At 40.9% G+C, this 13751-nt stretch overlaps 2 protein-coding genes across 2 annotated transcripts; one reads left to right on the top strand and one right to left on the bottom strand.

Moving 5' to 3' along the window:
* Positions 1–1786: 1786 nt before the first annotated feature.
* Positions 1787–5111, bottom strand: cryz (crystallin, zeta (quinone reductase)). Its single transcript, XM_058635060.1, has 8 exons — positions 4953–5111; positions 4160–4312; positions 3922–4085; positions 3397–3448; positions 3171–3320; positions 2981–3082; positions 2787–2882; positions 1787–2493 (listed from the first exon to the last, which is right to left on the bottom strand). The coding sequence occupies exons 1-8, from the start codon at positions 5064–5066 to the stop codon at positions 2332–2334; spliced, it is 993 nt and encodes a 330-aa protein (XP_058491043.1). The 5' UTR covers positions 5067–5111; the 3' UTR covers positions 1787–2331.
* A 383-nt stretch (positions 5112–5494) lies between these two features.
* dars2 (aspartyl-tRNA synthetase 2, mitochondrial) lies at positions 5495–13258 on the top strand. The gene is made up of 17 exons (XM_058650510.1): positions 5495–5968; positions 6760–6859; positions 7034–7100; positions 7346–7447; positions 8214–8309; positions 8432–8555; positions 8757–8803; positions 9090–9196; positions 9665–9734; positions 10009–10188; positions 10446–10553; positions 10661–10723; positions 11066–11218; positions 11631–11849; positions 11945–12055; positions 12143–12218; positions 12741–13258. The coding sequence occupies exons 1-17, from the start codon at positions 5800–5802 to the stop codon at positions 12929–12931; spliced, it is 1983 nt and encodes a 660-aa protein (XP_058506493.1). The 5' UTR covers positions 5495–5799; the 3' UTR covers positions 12932–13258.
* The last annotated feature ends 493 nt before the right edge of the window (positions 13259–13751 follow it).

Below are 13751 nucleotides of genomic sequence, written 5' to 3'. Positions count from 1 at the left end.
GCATCCCACCGCGTCACACGGTCTCTGTCTGCAGTGTGGTGTCCAGACTGGGTGGGACTGGGTTTGCCTGGGTCAGTTCCAGCGTCATGTTTACAACCAAGCAGGGACGAGGTGTCAGAGGAACCTGCGTCACGAAAGAACGTGCACTTATTCCAAATGTCCCGTTTTAGTTTCTCACAAGAACTGAACACATTTAAAAACACATCATTCACATACACAGTCACCTAGAGCAGAACCATACACCATTAACCTTAGATTGTGTTCTGATTCATCCTGATCTGATCTCGGTTTGTTTGTCTCCACTGTGCAGAAAACTGAAGGCTCTAACGGTATCTGATATAAACATGTGTTTATGTATAAGTTTTTGATTTTTGTGTTTGGTTTCCTGTTTACTTTGCTTCCAGTTTTATTTTGAAGGTTTTCCTTGGTGTGTACCTTGTCCAGTTTTGCTTCCTGTCCCCTGTTGATTGTCTGTCCCGCCCTAATGTGTCTCACCTGTGTCTGATTGTCCCTGGTGTATTTAGTCTCTGCTCCACAGCGTGTGGGCCGGGTCGGTCAGGTGAGGTCTGTTTTCTGATGGTTTGCATGTGTTTCTGGAAACTAGGATTAGGGATTAAACCGGACTATGTTACTTATCCTGGCTTGAGTCGGTTGCACAAAAGCAAAGGCCCATGGTGATTTATTCTTTACGGTAAGCCTGGTTCACTTAATGGACTGTAATCCACTGTCAATGTACAATTTAGAATGTATTATGTGAGGATTAAAACTGACACAGGATATTCTGTCATGAGCCCTGGTTTGAGCAGGCGCTCCATGTTTGGACAGTTGTCAGTAGACTTTTTGATGCTCTCTCTGTTTTCTTTACTGCAGGTTTTTAAGGAGGTTTTCTGTTCCTTATTTCTGGTTTTATTTTGAAATGTTTTCTTTGTTGAGTTTTGCTTCCTGTCCTGTGTTTCACATGTGTCACCACGGAGGCCAAATAGAAACGAGAACAGATGTACATAAAATTAATAGTAATACTTTATACAATATGAACACTATAAACTTAAAGTTTCATCATTATAACCTTGTATGGTGTTTATTTATACATACATACATACATACATACATAGTAGAAGCTCTGTATTGAAATGCAATGAAAAACTTTAGCTCTGCCTCACTGGACTTCATGCACAGTCACGGTTCCCATGGTAACTACGGTGGAGGAATATTCTCTTTCTTTTAAACGCACCACAGGGAGAACTTACATTACATTACACATTGACTTGCTTCTTTTTTTGTCGCCTCATTTCTGTTTCTGAACACTGTTTAGTTTAGGTGTGTGTGTGTGTGTGTGTGTACACACACACACACACCTAAACTAAACAGATCAATGAAAGGAAACCCTGTTACAAACTGCTCACCGGTTGCTCGGCACCCAAAGGTCCACCCCCACGAGGGACATGGTACACTCCACGCAGGCTATTAATCCATATGAATGTTAGTTTGAATGTGATGTTAAAGGAGTTAATCTCACATCATTTCACTGGTTGCTATAGCGCCGTAGCAGGTGCTGTGGATATTTATCTCAGGCTTTGGTTACCAGGTCATGTTTGGAGCATGCTCAGTGCAGGTGTGTGTCACCTGAGAGCCACACACACACACAGAGTCACCGTCCACACACGAGCCTTTAAATTTAATCATCAGTATTATTTCAACATGACAGAAAATAATTGATAGTAATTTATTTTGATAGTATGGTGGTGATATATGTGAGGAGGTTGTTGTGAAACACAAAAAGACAACATGAGGATGGAGCCTTTATTATTTAATAATTACAGTGACTCAGTGAACACTGCAGAAACAAAACCTGCATCTTAGCAATGGACTGAATATCAAATCACACGCGTGGTGACGAGAAAACAACAACAACAAATAGGCCTGCGATGATTCAACTATTCTCGCAATCAAAAACAGCAAATAATAAACCAGATTATTTTGCAGCTGATTTTACAGCCAGTTCCTCTGTTTGATAAACCAACAAGTTTCGTGACCATATATCTCTTTTTAAAAATATAGATTGTATACAAGTCTTTATTGAGAGGACGGATTATAGCTGAAGACAGACGTGAGAGAGAAGTGAAGATATACAGCAAAGGACTGTAGCACTGTAGTCATTTGCTTTATTCAGTAAACATATTTATTTATTTTGGCTGTTGAACACATGAAAAGTGTGAAAAGCAAAACAGATCAGATCCAACCCAGTGAAAGGAGAACGCAACACTGACCGACACCTCAATTATAGTTAGAGTGATCGTTTCAGAAATACAGATAAAATCTCTAAAATCACATTCACATGCTCAGGACGATCTTCCCAGCAGCTCCGCGTGACTCGATGATGTCATGGTGAGCCTGGGCGGCCTCGTCGAGCGGGTACCGGGGACCGACGACTGGACGCAGCCACCCGGCCTCCATCCCTGCGTAAAGAAACGCTGCACACTCCTTCTTCTCCTCCTGAGGGAAGAAGAGAGAGGAGGAGGAGGAGGAGGATGACATTATTTGACGGACTGGACCACTCATCAGTTTATCAGGGGGCTTAAAGGATAGCGTTGAGCTTAAGTTAGTTGGTTTTCTTTTGGAGGTGAAGATTTGCTCATTCAATGCAGAATTGCACGTGTTCTAAGTTCTCATTAAAACTGGTTTAAGTTTGAAGTTAAGTTGAGTTTCATGTGGAGACGCTGCCCTGTGACGCTGGTTTGGTGTAAATAACACAACTGTAATTAATACCATTTACAGCGTTACATTACCGGTGTAGCAAAGAAAAGCACCACTCCCACGATGCTGCTCTCTTTAGACATGGTGTCTCTGGGGTCGATCTCAATGGAGCCTCTGCAGCCAACGACCTGTAGAGGACGAGCAGAGGGATGAAGTGACGCATGTCCAGAAATCACATGTCCACAGGTGTGCACAGGTGATGTCGAGCTGCAGAGGAGCTACCGACCATGACACGTCCACCAAAGGCCAGCATCTGGAGATCTTTGCTCAGATTGACGTTTGACAGCATCTCAACGATCACGTCTACACCTTTGCCCTCTGTGGCCTCCTGAAACACACAATAATTGTACTTAAATTTAAACCCACTAAAGATTACCATCAATGTTCCTGCAGTTTATGGACTTGTGTGTTTTTACCATGATTTTATCCATGTATCCCTCTTCTCTGTGATTAAAGGCCATGTGAGCGCCGTTGTCCAGGACCAGCTTCATTCCCTCAGGTGTCCCCGCTGTCCCCAACACCCGCAGACCAAGAGCCCGGGACAACTGGCACGCTGCCACGCCCACCTACACACACACACAGACACGCAGAATTAGAATGCACTGTACTGTAAATATGATTAAGATCATCACATTTGTTTACCCCTCCACTGGCGCCATGTATGAGGACAGTTTCTCCAGCCTTGGAATGGGCTCTGCAACACAAGGCACAACAATTTTAGTCAGAAACACACAAAAGCATCGAGTTAATATAGTTCAATGTTATAATGTAACAAAACACAAATACTTTGTTACTGTACTTAAGTACAAAATCCACATATCTGTACTTTGTTATTTACTTTTACTTTTACTCCACTACATTTCCTCTAACTGTCTTTGTTACTCGTTACTACCAAATAAAATCAAAAGAAGAGTTGGTATTATGGTCTGTATTTATTTGATCAGAATAAACAGTAAATGTCATAAACTTTAAGACTTTTACTTAAGTAATATTATGAAGAAGTGACTTCAACTTCTACCAAAGTCATTTTCTGGTCAAATACTACCTCTTAGGTACTTTATAAAAGACTGATATAGTATATTTAGTTTTTTTTTGCTGCATTTTGAGGGAAAAGGGCAACGTTACAGAAAGCTCAGAGTCTGTGCTTGTTCATTCATCATCACTCACTTGTGAATCAGAGCTCTGTAGGCAGTAAAGTACGGGATCCCGATGGCTGCTCCTTGTGCATAATCTAAAGCATCAGGCAGTTTATGAACACAGTTGTCCGCTGCTACGGTGAACTCTGCATAACCACCAGACTCTGTGGCTGTGGTGAAGACACGATCTCCTGTCTGGCAACACAATAAAACATCACACTCACTGTATACACTATTAATCCTGTCATATTGTTGTCGTTTTCTCAGACCTTGAGTGCAGCCACTCCTTGTCCAACAGTCTCCACCACTCCGGCTACATCTGTGCCCGGTGTGTACGGCAGCGCAGGAGTGCGACCGTAAGTCCCAGCGCGGATGTAAGTTTCCACAGGGTTCACACCGCAGGCGTGGACGCGGATCAACACCTACAGTACAGCAGAGACACACACACACGCTTCAATACCACTTTATTAGGTACACTTGTTTAACTCAGTGACACTGCAGCAACTTTTAGACTCTGTCTACATGACTAAATGAAGTTTATAAAGAATGATTAAAAAAAATAAAGAAAAAAATGTTAACATTTTTTCAACCCCCACTTAATGTGTAATTAATTAATTTGGAAAATAGTCATATCAGTAATTTAAGTGCTGGTTTTTGTTAGGCCACCATTTAGTTCAATTACACTTTATGTTTTTATGTTGTACATGTTTTTGTTTTTTTAATCTCAATGGGACTTCCTACTCATATATTACTTTAACATGTGTATTCTCAGGTTGGAGTAGAGTAAATATTGAGACCAAAATCAAAAATACTACAAATCCAGACGCAAACTGATCATAATCCACATTATTTTTTATTTTTCTAGAGTTTTTAGATTTTAAATCTTTTGTATACAACTTATTTTAACTTTTTGACTTTGAACTTTGTCCAAAGTCCTGCTTTATCATGGCAACTTGCTGAATTCTTAATACCTACAACAACTTATGAAATCTACATAAAGTTAACGTGCAGTTTGACGGTTCGTGGTGTTGTAGCAGCTGTAAAAACTTCTTCTTCTCTCACCTGTCCTGGTCCAGGCTGCGGGACCGGGACATCGGAACACGGTCTGAGGACTGACGGAGGTCCAAACTCACTCACACGGATAGCTCTCATCATTAACCTGCTGCTGACTGACATGACTCGGTTCCTGCTTTCAATGCTGCTACTAAAAACAACCTCCGTCAGAGCGCCACACAACCTGTTTAGAAGTGCAACAGCGACACCAGCTGGATCGGAGGTGTAACGAGCTGTCCCCCCCAAACAGGAAATGAAAGGTTAGCTAGTTATCTAGCTAGTTAGTTGGTTGGTAGATAGAGAGACAGACAGACAGACAGACAGACAGACAGAAAGTAGTGTCATAAGTTCATTTGTTCGTCTAAAAACTAAAAACCGTAATAACAGTATCAATAAAAAAACATTCGCGTTTGTCCACAGTCAAAACAGTGACAATCATTGAGCAGCAGGGGGCGATGTGAGTTTTTGTGTGAAGTTAACGGAACAGATCGCTGGAGAGAAATGAATTGCCCTTACACTCCTAACCATTTGGTGGCGCTGGTGCGCAATGCCATTGTTTGTCAATCGCTGACAGGAAGACATTAGAAGCAGTAGCATTGAGCTAAAGTGTGTGATGTGAGGACAGTCAGTCTACATGAGTAGAGTCGTGGGAGACATTTGCCAGGAAAGTGCCGGAGTTTAACATGACGCGACAGCGGAGCTTTCTGTCACTTCCCCGGTGTGTTTACGTGTGTTTATGAGCGTGTACGTGTTCAATAACAGTGTCGTTACTACCCGGCGTGAGCAGCGGGACACGCCTCTTCCTGTCACCGTTCATTCATGACAGCGTGAGCGTCAAAGTGTGTGTGTTTACACTATGGCTTCAAAGAGCAGACTGTTTCTCCAGAGGCTGTTGAGTATTGGACTCAGAGGACCTCGCACCGCCTGGTGCCGCAGCTCTGCTTCCGCCTGGAGTCAAGGACGAGCTGGTGTCAGACATGTGAGCTGCTCATACTCTGTCTGCAGACCGCAGTCTACCTCCACAGGTACAGCTAAACATTCAGACATCATCATGTTCTAATAGTTATTATTAGTTCCATCTGCTACATTAGTGGTCCCCAAACACTGGGTCTGGACCCACAGATTGGTCGTGGGAGACCTCAAACAAATATCCAGAATTTGACCAACATTCTAGTCTAAATGTTTTTAAATAACATGAATATATCTCTTGTAAATAGTTTGTTTAATCATTCAGAATGACACACGTTTGGATGCTGGCTGCTTTGGGGCCGTCCAGAAAAAGAAAAACAAACCAAAACATTTTAACATATTAAGGGAATCTAGATAGATTTAGATTAGTTAGAAAGCTATTTGGTTTTATTTTGTATTGCTCATTTATCTGTTTCTCTAAGCCTTTAAAAGTAATTCAACTGGTTTACTTGTTTAATTCAATTTCAGTATCAGCATCACTTTGAATACAAAACCGCAAATAAATACTAGCCCACTTTTGTGATTTTACCAACCTCTAAGGTTAAAAGATAAACACACTTGTTTGGTGTAAATAACACAACTATAATTAATGCAATTGATTTGCAATTTATTTATTTGTATCAATAACAGTCAAGCACTGGCTACTCCTAGCTTGGAGGGGGGGGGGGGGGGGGGCCCAAATTAGATTCAGCTTAGGGCCCCATAAAGGCTTGATCCATCCCTGCATATGTAGTACTTGCTACAATATGCACACATTTGCTCATGATTTAGGTTGTTTTACATTTTTATTGTGTATGTTTTGTTTTTTTTAATCTCAGTGGAACTTTCTACTTTATTTTATTGTCAGGTTTGAGTAGCTGGTCGTTCAGGAGTCACACCTGCGGAGAGCTGAGATCACATCATGTGGGAGACACGGTCACTCTGTGTGGTTGGGTGCAGTACCTCAGGTATCACAGAAAATGTACTGAGAGCTGAGTTTGAAACAGTGACAGTGAGAGAGCTCATAGCTAACAGAGCCATGTGATGCTGTAGTTACTTTTGAGGTCTAAGTTTGCCATCTTAGCTTATTGTGTTTGTCTTAAGGCTGTTATGATTGATCCATGTTTTCCTGCCTTCAACAGACAGGACCTCTTTGTCATCCTGCGAGATTTCAGTGGCCTGACGCAGATTTTAATTCCTCAAGAAGAGGTAAGGACGAAGGCAACTGAATACCACTGTGATATTTATGTTGCAAGCCGAACTGAGCAATGACAATTTCTGTTTCTTTCTCTGAGCTGTGTTCTTTCCTTACTCCAGCAGCAGAGTGTGCATACATATTTAACTATTTCCTGCACAGTGGACTGTATCAATACATCTAAAATATTCTAAATGTATTCTAGATATGTATATGAAAGTAATTCTACATTTCTTCCCTGCTCTCCTCTTTATTTAAGTCTGCGAGTCACTTGAAAGCAGTGCTGTGTGATCTCACAGCCGAGTCCGTCATCAAGGTTACAGGGACTGTCAGAAGACGACCAGCAGGACAGACGAACAAGGTGTGTGTGTGTGTCTGTCCAAGAAATGCATTTGCAAGTGGTTTATGTAGACATTTTACTGGTTATAGTTAAGGTTATGGCTACTACTTCGGTTAGCCTGTCCAAAATAATTGAAAGTGCGTGTTCAGATTCGGATTCAGATAACTTTATTGACCCCAGAATTAATTTGCAGCGTACCCCCCACTTACAGTTACACACAAACGACATGTAAAGGCATGTATCATGTGACAAACGGAGGCTGGAGAAGGACAAAAAGGTGAAAGATAATTAAGGTACTCAATCAATTAAAATACATATATTATGGATATAGAAAATTAGCACTTTCAGAGTTTAGTAACCTGATAGCAGAAGGAATGAAGGATTTTGAACATCAGCTGATTCTCTTGAAGACATCACCATGCCCCAGAGGGAGGAGAGAAGTGTGTCTGCCTGACTCCAGTGATCTTCGAGCCAGACATTGACAATGCTATAAAGTCTCTTCTTATCTTAAATGGATTAAACATTGAACCAAGAGATAAAAGATACCATTGAAAGGCGTTCGTTAAATGAACAATAAAAGCAACTGAAAATTCTCGTGCTGACGCTTTTTCAATAGCACATGGTGTCAGTTTTGTAAATTATGTCCCACATCTCACAGCTTAGATGTTTCTTAGTCCTGATTTCACAGATTATTTTTATAAATACAGTAATATCTTCTTTTCTCTGCGCTATTTTAAAGCACACTCTTTAGAGTTTGACAAAGTGCTTTGTGTCCTCACACCCACAGGAGATGCCAACAGGAGAAATAGAAATCCATGCTGAGAACGTGGAGGTTTTCAATGTGTGCCGCCAACTGCCTTTTGAGATTAAAGACTTTGTCAAAGTAAGCGTCTTAAATGCATGCACAGTGCAGCTTTTTATTATTATTATTATTATTATTATTATTATTGTTGTTGTTATCAATGATCATTGACAGTGTTGTTGTTGGTGTTTTTGACGGAGCAGAAATCCGAGTCTTTGCGGATGCAGTATCGCTACCTGGACCTGAGGTCTTCTCAGATGCAGAGGAACCTTAGACTGAGATCTCAGCTGGTGATGAAGATGAGGGAATACCTCAGTAACACACATGGTATGAACAGTGACATTTTATTTTCATTTTTATGACTCCATGGAGCTTGGAAACACAGGCCCTGATCACATGTGATCTAATCAAATTCCGCACAGCTCTAATTCATGGGTGGGCAGAAACTACGATGCAGTTACCTGCATTTATTTGCCCCTCTTAGTTTTCACAAACGTTTTATCTGTGTGTTTTGTCTCTACTTTGTAGGTTTTGTTGATGTGGAAACCCCAACTCTGTTTAAAAGAACACCAGGGGTAAGAATTATTATTTAATTTCTTCAAATTCATAGGGAAAACATACAAAGAATGGAGCAATCTTTAAGGCCCTATCACATTAAGTTAAGAAATAAAGCATGCTTTGAGGTCTAAGCTTTACTATGATGTCTCAGGTAAACTCAGGTAATCTAGTTTCTCAGATGATGACATTGGTTACTTACAACGAAGCCTGTTGTGTTTTCTTGCATCTCAAGTTTTAAACACAACTGTGTCTTGTTATTAGTAGTTAGAGCTCAGGTGATCAGTATTTTCTCCTGTGTTTCAGGGAGCCAAAGAGTTTGTGGTTCCTTCCAGAGAGCCGGGTCGGTTCTTTTCCCTACCGCAGAGTCCACAGCAGTTTAAACAGCTGCTGATGGTGGCTGGTATAGACAGGTGGGTACAGGCTGTGGCATATGGGGATTATGGTCTGTATAGCAACTGAAAATGAGCCTGAGAGTCAGGGTCTCTTTGCTCCATGTAATCAAACATCCACAGGGCATTCTTGGCTGTTTCTTTTATCATTTTGTTGGTTTATAAATTGTGAAACACTTACATTTAGGGACCCACAGTAAACCTTGTTTAATTTTAAATAATAAATAATATTATTACGGTAAATCAGGCACACCTGGCCCTTAACAACCACGTCTAAAGCTTGTCAGTGCCAGATGTGTGGTCTTTGAAACACAGTTTTCCTCCCTTTTATTTGATCCTTAATGAGCCCAGTGCTCAAGAATCTGAAGCCATTGAACACATCCATTTATTATACAAGTTTACAACTTGATCACCTTAGAGGAGGGGGCTTTGATTTGTCATGCAAGCATGTTGTCACCTTCAAATGTCCCTCTAACGTTACTGCAACAGGTACTTCCAGATGGCTCGGTGCTACAGAGATGAAGGCTCCAAACCCGACCGACAGCCTGAGTTCACCCAGGTAAGATGCGAGCACGACCACTGAACCCACACACCTCAAACAATTGCAGAAGTTATTTGCTTTGCACAATGTTGGTGTTGGTATTTTCCAATTTAGTCTCAGAATTGAGTATTTACTGTATAATGATTGAAACCTGAGGTGCATGAGTGAAAATCTTTACTATAATACACTGTCTGGGTGTTTTGAGACCAGGTCTCTAAAGTTCTGCACTAATCTGGTTTACAGTCCTAGTCAAAGTCATCCGGGTGATTAATCTTGTCATCATATCTCCCAGGTGGACATTGAGATGTCTTTTGTGGACCAGGCGGGTATCATGTCCCTCGTGGAGGGCATGTTACAGTACTCATGGCCCGCAGAGACAGGTCCGATTGAGGTTCCTTTCCAAACCATGACATATGAAGAGGCCATGAGGGACTATGGTGTGGACAAGCCTGACACTAGATTCAGTATGAAGGTGAGGAAATGTCTCCTAAATGAAATGACCTAAATAAAATGACCTAAGGAATATTGAATACTGTATTGCAGCAACGTGGAATTAACCTTGTTCTGGTTTGTTCATTAATACACTGTAGTTTTTAAACACTCACTGTGGTTAAAGTCTCTCCCTCATGGTTATTATAACATGAGATTAGTGTGGGGAATTCCACTGAGGCTGTTTTTGATGTACAGTATCTGTCCCTCTGACTGAATCCTGTCTGTTTGTCTGTCCAGCTCATCGACCTCAGTGAGCTTTTCTTATCCACAGACATTGAGTTCCTCAGATCTGCTCTCGGTCGTCCACGAGGCTCCGTTCAAGCAATTTGTGTCCCCAGTGGAGCGGTAAGAAGAATTAATTAATTAATTAAAATCTCCACATTAATGGAAACTATGTGTGATCGACGACAACAGGTTTGCTCATATGTGATGTATTTATTCTCTGAACACAGAAACTTTTCACTGGGAAAGACTTGGACGGACTGAAACAAACAGCCAAGACTCAGTTTGAACAGGTAGCTGTATCTTGTGACGTCATAATAATTACAATAGTAGTTTTAAATAGCACTTTTCAAACCATTTTAAGGCATTTTACAAATGCAAACACATGTTTAAGCATACATATAAATAAAAACAGTAATTAATGATGAAAGAATAAAAATAACTCTGATTTTGTTTTATTGAAATGTTTTCTTGTCCTCCTTTTCTAATCCTCCCTTTTCTTTTAACCACCAAACTCCAAGCATTCAAAAGAGAAGAAGCACTTGCTCTCTGAGCCAGGAAAGTGTTGTAGTAATAATAATAATAATGATAATAATGATAATGATAACGCTTTTCTTCATGTGTTCTGTGTGAAGGAGCTGAGTGTGGTGCTGGTCAGAGAAGATGGAACATTAAAGTCTCCTCTGAGAAAACTGCTGTCTGACTCTGTCACTGAGGAGCTGCTGAACCAGACTGGAGCCAAACCTGGAGACCTGCTGCTGATAGCAGCCGCTTCCCTCCACACTGTGGTAAGAGAATCACTGAAATATGTTTACATAAACAATAATATTCCAATTATAACCAGAATAATACTGCATTTCTACAGAGCTCAGGTTGTTCTGTCCACAGCCAATTGTTTTTGTTCATCGCGTCACCATCACTTTAATAACATGAGCAACTCTTGCTACATAGTTAGCCATGAGGAAACCCTTCTCTGCTGACCACTGTCAAATGTTTAATGTCTTAATTGCAACTCATGTAAAACATCATGATGTGAATAATGTCTCGTTCAGAAGTGGATAATCTGCTGATTGGTGACCATGTAAACATAGACACAGCAAAGACATATGAGACAGAATGATGCATGATTTTCATGTTTCTCCTTCTCTCTCACTTTATTCCGTCTCCTGTTCTTCTCTTACTCTCTTTCTCGGCTCACAGCGTCCATTACTGGGTAATCTACGCTTACAGTGTGCAGAGCTCCTGGAGTCTTATGGCGCTTCACCACGAGACCTTTCTGCCTTCCACTTCCTCTGGGTTGTGGACTTCCCTCTCTTCTTGCCTAAAGAGGATGAGCTGGAGCAGCTGGAATCAGCCCATCATCCATTTACTGCTCCACTGCCGGAGCATGCACAGCTCCTCTACACCGATCCACACAAGGTAAACCTGTAGAACCTTTCCAATCATGTTTTAAGTCAACTTTGGTCAGTGAAATATGGAAATAATTAACACAGTCCTCACTTACACATCCCTAGGTGCTTGGCCAGCACTATGACCTGGTACTGAATGGGTGTGAGATTGGAGGAGGATCCATCCGTATACACAAAGCTTCGGAGCAGCTTTATGTCCTGAAGAATATCCTCAAGGTGAGTCGTTGTATGCTGAACCAGGGGTTGGTCTTCTATGACAACGGATTTTAAATCATTACCAGTTTTGACATGCGTCTGCTGCAGGAGGATTCCAGTCTCCTCTCTCACCTGCTGGAGGCTCTTGACTCTGGAGCGCCACCACATGGAGGCATTGCATTGGGTGAGGCTATCCCTATATCCAATCCAATCCAAATTTGTTTCTATAGCATATTTAAAAACAGCAGAGATGACCAAAGTCCTGTACATTGCATAAATGCAAAAAACAGCCAGGATATGAAACAAAAGCAGTATAAAAAACAATAAAACACAGGAAAAAAAGTCAATAAACTAAATAAATATATATATATAAATCACACGATATGAAAACAGAATATAGTATTATCGTTATCCTTGTAACTTGTTGCTGTGTTTTTGTGGAATTAAAGAGCCTAAGCCAAAACGGTATCTTTTAACATACTTTTAATGGACTCTTAGATGACAAGGGTGTTTAAATAGTTAATGAAGTGTCAAAAATAAGCTCATGACCTAACAAGTGATCTGTTTCTTCCATTAAAGAGGCAGCTGTGACTTAAGCAGAGATCACCATTCAAAACACTAACTAGAACTGTATATTTAATGAAGTGAACAAGTGAAATGTTAATATTTTCCTTCATTGTTTACTCACTCATTCATACTTTTCTAGGCCTGGACCGGCTGCTCTCCATCATGGTCGGGGCGCCCAGCATCCGGGACGTCATTGCTTTCCCCAAGTCATTCCGGGGTCATGACCTCATGAGCCACGCTCCTGACTTGGTGTCCGAGGAGGAGCTGAAGTCCTATCACATCTCTGTGAGATGGCCAACAGATGAAGGAGGAGAAGATGAGGGGAAGTGAGATTGTTTTTTAAAAAATAGAGGGATTTCAGAGAAAATGGAGAATCTCTGTAACCCTGACAACAGAGGAAAGAGGACAATGGCGGGGAGACAGGGACGAGCTGATGACGCGGAGTGGATTATGAACTCTGCTTTCTGTTAGAGGTGATGAGGAGGAGGAGGAGGAGGACGTGACTGTGTGGGAGGATCTGGTTTTGCCATGACATGAACACAGAGCTCAGATAATCAGATTACAGCCAGTGTCACTGCTGATGTCATTTCCTGTCAATCCAACACCTCAAACGACAGTTGCTGTGATTAATCATTGCTTCATTAAACAGAACTTTAATGACTGTTTTGAGCTGTCATATGCTGATAAAACTACATCTCTAGAAAAACACACCAGACCTGGGATTTTTTTAAAGGTTGCAAAATGAGTTTCAGCTTTACTGGAGGGCATTGTCACTAATATAATCATGTTTCAGTTTATCCATATTCATGCCAACAGTTACCATTTGAATAAAAGCAGAATGTATAAGAGAACATTTCTCTACTATAGGAGTATTATCAGACTCCAAAGATATTGTTTGTTTTGCATTCAGCTGCTTAACAGTGACATCATGTAAGATGAGAAAAAGAAATGCTTCATTATTGCCTATAAAACCCCATTTATTGTTGAACATGTAGAGTTGAACATTTTTAATAACCATTGTATCATGTAATTATATGTAATCTTTGTACCAAAAAAAAAAAAAGAATGAAAACAAAAAAAGTTACAATGAGAACTTGTGGAACTTTCTGGTATCATATCCCCAGAGAAATATTTAAGAACCTTGGAGGCA

This window comes from Solea solea, chromosome 1 (genome assembly GCF_958295425.1).
Source record: "Solea solea chromosome 1, fSolSol10.1, whole genome shotgun sequence".
Lineage (NCBI taxonomy): Eukaryota > Metazoa > Chordata > Actinopteri > Pleuronectiformes > Soleidae > Solea > Solea solea.
Note: the sequence above shows the minus strand (reverse complement) of the source record. Positions and strands in the feature narration are given on the sequence as shown.

Bases quoted from the DNA above. Each gene is read 5' to 3' on its own strand.
- cryz (XM_058635060.1), bottom strand. From the start codon at position 5,066: ATGTCAGTCAGCAGCAGGTTAATGATGAGAGCTATCCGTGTGAGTGAG. The intron at 3,449-3,921 runs GTGAGTGATGAT...CTTGTGTTGCAG, and splicing joins TACAGAGCTCTGATTCACAA to AGCCCATTCCAAGGCTGGAG. The intron at 2,494-2,786 runs GTAATGTAACGC...TTCTTCCCTCAG, and splicing joins TGCTTTTCTTTGCTACACCG to GAGGAGAAGAAGGAGTGTGC.
- dars2 (XM_058650510.1), top strand. From the start codon at position 5,800: ATGGCTTCAAAGAGCAGACTGTTTCTCCAGAGGCTGTTGAGTATTGGA. The intron at 5,969-6,759 runs GTACAGCTAAAC...TTTTATTGTCAG, and splicing joins ACCGCAGTCTACCTCCACAG to GTTTGAGTAGCTGGTCGTTC. The intron at 10,724-11,065 runs GTAGCTGTATCT...TTCTGTGTGAAG, and splicing joins CCAAGACTCAGTTTGAACAG to GAGCTGAGTGTGGTGCTGGT.